Source organism: Gadus morhua, chromosome 6 (genome assembly GCF_902167405.1).
Source record: "Gadus morhua chromosome 6, gadMor3.0, whole genome shotgun sequence".
Taxonomy (NCBI): domain Eukaryota; kingdom Metazoa; phylum Chordata; class Actinopteri; order Gadiformes; family Gadidae; genus Gadus; species Gadus morhua.
The window spans coordinates 210338-214969 of record NC_044053.1 but is presented as its reverse complement, the minus strand read 5'-3'; the positions used below and the strand labels follow the sequence as shown (position 1 = coordinate 214969).

The following is a 4632-nucleotide window of genomic DNA, read 5'->3' as shown; positions in this document are numbered from 1 at the left end:
AGTCTTATCATTTGTTAGACATCTTAAAAATGGGATATTAAATATTATGTATATTCACCTGGCCGGTGAAAACTCTGGACACATTTGTGAGACTTTTTAAAGAAAGTTTGAAGAAAGTTATATTTAAACTGTAACCTATTTAAAGTGAATGTAGGATTACTCTATCATTGTAAGAGACATGCCACACCTTTTCGTTCTCATGTCGATTTACTGACACACAATTTGTTAAATAATGCTTGTAAAAGTTAACCTTTTATAAAAATGTACAAACCTTAAACTTAACAGAAGGTGTCAACATCTTACTGAGACCAAACTACCTTCCTTCTTCCAGTTCAACCTGAGGAAGTGTGACCAGTAGAACTATAGATTAGCAGTAGTAGAATCAGGAGTAGTTTCAGTATTAGCAGGCCTCAGTTTAGAGGCCAGACCCCACGAGGGAAGCCAGCAGACGGACTGAGAGGGTCCATGTCTGCTGATGGAGAGCATATGTTGGTCTGAGGCGGTGGTGGACACAGGAAGTCTGCTGCTCAAACCATATCTCAACGGTAATAAACCAGTGTATTTATATCAAACAGCTCCTCCTCCTCCTCCTCCTCCTGCCTCCTCTTCTCCCTGCGAGTATGCTCAACCAATCGGACGACAACATGGCAGTAAGTATAAAGAAACGAGCGTTTCCACTGATCCCTGCAGTGTTTCTCTCGACATCAGTTGTGTTTGTATCATTCCGTGTGGTTTTACTGCTGCTCTGCTCTGAATGGAGTGACAGCTGTCATTACGGGTGTCATTAGGCCTGTCATTATGCGTTTCATGAAGCATGGTTTAAGTGTGGGCAAGTCTCCTGACGCACGGATCAGAACCAATAGTTGTCTCTTGCGGTGATGGGATCACTACTCCGGGCATCATTCATAACTTTTCATAACCTGTTGTGCTTTTGTGCATTTGTTCCCTTTTATCGTCAAACTATTTGCTGGCTTGGCCATTGATCAAGACATCCAGTCTTATCATTGGTTAGACAGCCTTAACATGGGATATTAGATATTAGATATATTCACCTGGCCGGTGTAAACTCTGGACACGTTTGTGCGACTTTTTAAAGATAGTTTGAGAAAGTTATATTTAAACTGTAACCTATTTAAAGTGAGTGTAGGATTACTCTATCATTGTAAGAGACATGCCACACCTTTTCGTTCTCATGTCGATTTACTGACACACAATTTGTTAAATAATGCTTGTAAAAGTTATCCTTTTATAAAAATGTACAAACCTTAAACTAAACAGAAGGTGCCAACATCTTACTGAGACCATACTACCGTCCTTCTTCCTATCGAAACCTAACAATCCTTTGTCAAAATCTCACTCTGATGACAAAATGATACACACTTACATCATATGAATACACTTTCACACCATCGGCCGCACACTAGTCTACTTTATATGAAACACTTATGGGTGGTGAAGCAGTACCGGAGCAGAACAGCCCAATGGAAACCAACCCTCCCCTAACCTTCGTCCGTCTGTCTGTCTGTCTGTCTCTCTGTCTGTCTCTCCGTCTGTCTCTCCGTCTGTCTCTCCGTCTGTCTCTCCGTCTGTCTCTCCGTCTGTCTGTCTGTCTCTCCGTCTCTCCGTCTGTCTCTCCGTCTGTCTCTCCGTCTGTCTCTCCGTCTGTCTGTCTCTCCGTCCGTCTCTCCGTCTCCGTCTCCCCCTCCCTCCCCCCCTTCCTCACAGGAGATGATGGTGAAGAATATGCCCTTGAAGTTGGGCCACACGTTGACCGTAACCGGGATCCCCAATGCGGGTACAAATCAGTGAGTATCAGTGGATCCACCGTCCCGTCGCGTTAACACTTTCACCCACTAGGGGGCGGTGTCCTCCACGCGCAGATGGCCCATGAATCACTCCTCCTGTACCAGTGGTTCTCAACCTTTTTTGAGCAAACGGCCCCCTGAGCTTACCCCTGACTCTATGGCGCTGTCATGCCAAATTTGTACCGGCTGCCAAATTTGTACCGGGCGCGTCATCCATACGTAATCCACTCCAAATCTGCCTGGCAACAGATGATCGCGCGTCGAATGACGTGAACATTCGCGAACCTTCTATCTAGCGATCCGTTATCTGTATTGTGCTATTTCGTCCTTGACCTGCTTTAAACACTCAGGTTACTTGCAAAATTTGATTAAACAATTAAATACAATACAAATATAAAGTAAAAACAAGTGTTGTCTGTAATGATATCAACATCAGTTATTAGACCGTCACACGGAGCATGGATTGGCGCGCTGCATGTTGATGTCTGTTCCAAGATACATCGTGTGTTTATTAAGGAACCCAACAAAAAATTACATTATCTAGCGATCCGTTAACTGTATTATGTTATTTCCTCTTTGGGTCAGGGTTAGGGTTAGGGTTAATGAGCGCGAATGTTTTTTGAAACCTGCCCGGCAACGGACGACGCGATCATCTGCTGCCATGCAGGTTTGGAATGGATTACGTATGGATGACGCGCCCGGTACAAATTTGGCAGCCGGTACAAATTTGGCATGACAGCGCCCCCCATAATAAATAAGCTAACCGCACTCACACTCATGTTATATTGCTCAAAAGGTGTCATTGCATCGTTTTCATTGATTTTGTGATGGTCACTAATAGCAATGAATGAATGCACACCGAGTCTGTTGAATGAATATTCATGACATGCAAATAAATCACCGTTGATTGGCTAACAGCACTGTCAGAGAGAGAGAGAGAGAGAGAGAGAGAGAGAGAGAGAGAGAGAGAGAGAGAGAGAGAGAGAGAGAGAGAGAGAGAGAGAGAGAGAGAGAGAGAGAGAGAGAGAGAGAGAGAGAGAGAGAGAGAGAGAGAGAGAGAGAGAGAGAGAGAGAGAGAGAGAGAGAGAGAGAGAGAGAGAGAGAGAGAGAGAGAGCATTCACTCACCGTGACCGCGAAATTGTTCAATAGGGGGGTTATTTGTTTATGAACACGGCGGATGCGCGCTGTGGAATGTCTCGGTCAGGCAGTAATTACCACACGTTACGGTTTGTTGAAATCCAACTCGGGTAAAACGATTATCATACGGTGACTCCGTGAGCCATGAAAAAAGGGGTCAATGTTCTGGTCTCTCCGGGAGAGGGAGGTCGATCCCGTCGGGGCTCCGATCTACGGCGGTCGCGGTCCTTAGTCGGCGTGCGTCCTCCTTGGGATGTCCCGGGAACGGCTCAGTTAACTCCTGTCGTCCTCTCGTCCATACGGGGTTCTGGGGGTTCTCTGGTCCTCCCGTGTCTCCAGCTCTCGTTAAGGACAGGTGACACAGCCTTTTAAAGGGTACCTCCTCCTCCTCGTTCCCCACCGCAGGTGTTCTCTATCTGGCCGATTAGGGTGACGTAATGGACGTCCTCTGGCTCCATCTGCTGGATATAGGCGGTACACGCCCTCCACAACCTCTCCCCTGGGCCGCCCAACCCGAGGGGTTGGGGACGTGTAGCCACCAGGCCCCCAGGATAGGATAGGCCCTCCTCCTGTCTCCAGCTTTGAGTTTTATATCAGCTCTGGGGATGACCTTGCGCTGTACATGGATGTGCGGTTCAACCGCTACCAAGACATGAGGCAGGTGGTCTGCAACTCGCACCAGGCGGGGCGGTGGGGGGCCGAGGTCCACCAGGGTGGGTTCCCTTTCAAGTACAATGAGCTCTTCAAGGTGAGAGGGGGAGAGGGGGGGAGGGGGGGAGGGGGGAGGGAGAGGGTTGGTGTATGAACATAGATTTTCTTTCTGCTGCTCTCTCTCTCTCTCTCTCTCTCTCTCTCTCTCTCTCTCTCTCTCTCTCTCTCTCTCTCTCTCTCTCTCTCTCTCTCTCTCTCTCTCTCTCTCTCTCTCTCTCTCTCTCTCTCTCTCTCTCTCTCTCTCTCTCTCTCTCTCTCTCTCTCTCTCTCTCTCTCTCTCTCTCTCTCTCTCTCTCTCTCTCTCTCTCTCTCTCTCTCTCTCTCTCTCTCTCTCTGTAGTTCACCATCACCCTGACCTGTCAGGAGTTCTTGGTGCTCCTGAGCGATGGCTCTGAGATCCACTTCCCCAACCGCCTGGGGGCGACTGAGTACAAGGACTTCTCCTCCGACAAGGGCGTCCTCATCCACAGCTTTGAGATCAACTAACCCTGAGCTGGATCTCCTCCTTCAGTCTGGTGGCCTCTCCTCACAGCAGACCGGTTCACAGGCAGACGAGAACCACTCACTAAATCAACCTCTGACATCCCTGTGTTAGATGTTCTTTACAAAGGTTTTTCTGCAATGGTACCACTGATTGATTTGTTTTGTTTAGGCCTTTGTATTCCTTTGAGAACATTGGCCATTGATGAATCGCTTCCTCCCTGGCCTGTCTTGGGCCATCTTCTCCATCTGTTGCCACGTCAGTCCTTCCTTCTTGAGTCGTAAAACTGATGTGTATTAAAAAATATTTCTTTAGCATTGATAATCAGCATCTGGTGATTTATTTATCAAGTTGTCCACCATTTTGTGTGTGTGTCTGTGTATGTGTGTCTGTGTGTGTATGTGTGTGCATGTATATGTGTGCGTGTGTGTGTGTGTGTGTGCGTGTGTGCGTGCTTGTGTGTGCGTGCCGGTGTGTGTGTGTGTTTGTGTGCGTGC

The 4632-nt window shown here is 47.5% G+C and overlaps 1 protein-coding gene across 1 annotated transcript; it reads left to right on the top strand.

The window, feature by feature from the left end:
* The first annotated feature begins 620 nt into the window (after positions 1–620).
* On the top strand, positions 621–4206 carry LOC115545733 (beta-galactoside-binding lectin-like). Its single transcript, XM_030359152.1, has 5 exons — positions 621–650; positions 1726–1795; positions 3283–3298; positions 3523–3691; positions 3994–4206. The coding sequence occupies exons 1-5, from the start codon at positions 621–623 to the stop codon at positions 4138–4140; spliced, it is 432 nt and encodes a 143-aa protein (XP_030215012.1). The 3' UTR covers positions 4141–4206.
* The last annotated feature ends 426 nt before the right edge of the window (positions 4207–4632 follow it).

Coding starts and splice junctions, on each gene's coding strand:
- LOC115545733 (XM_030359152.1), top strand. CDS start 621: ATGCTCAACCAATCGGACGACAACATGGCA. Junction 651..1,725: donor AATCGGACGACAACATGGCA/GTAAGTATAAAG, acceptor CCTTCCTCACAG/GAGATGATGGTGAAGAATAT. Junction 3,692..3,993: donor AGTACAATGAGCTCTTCAAG/GTGAGAGGGGGA, acceptor CTCTCTCTGTAG/TTCACCATCACCCTGACCTG.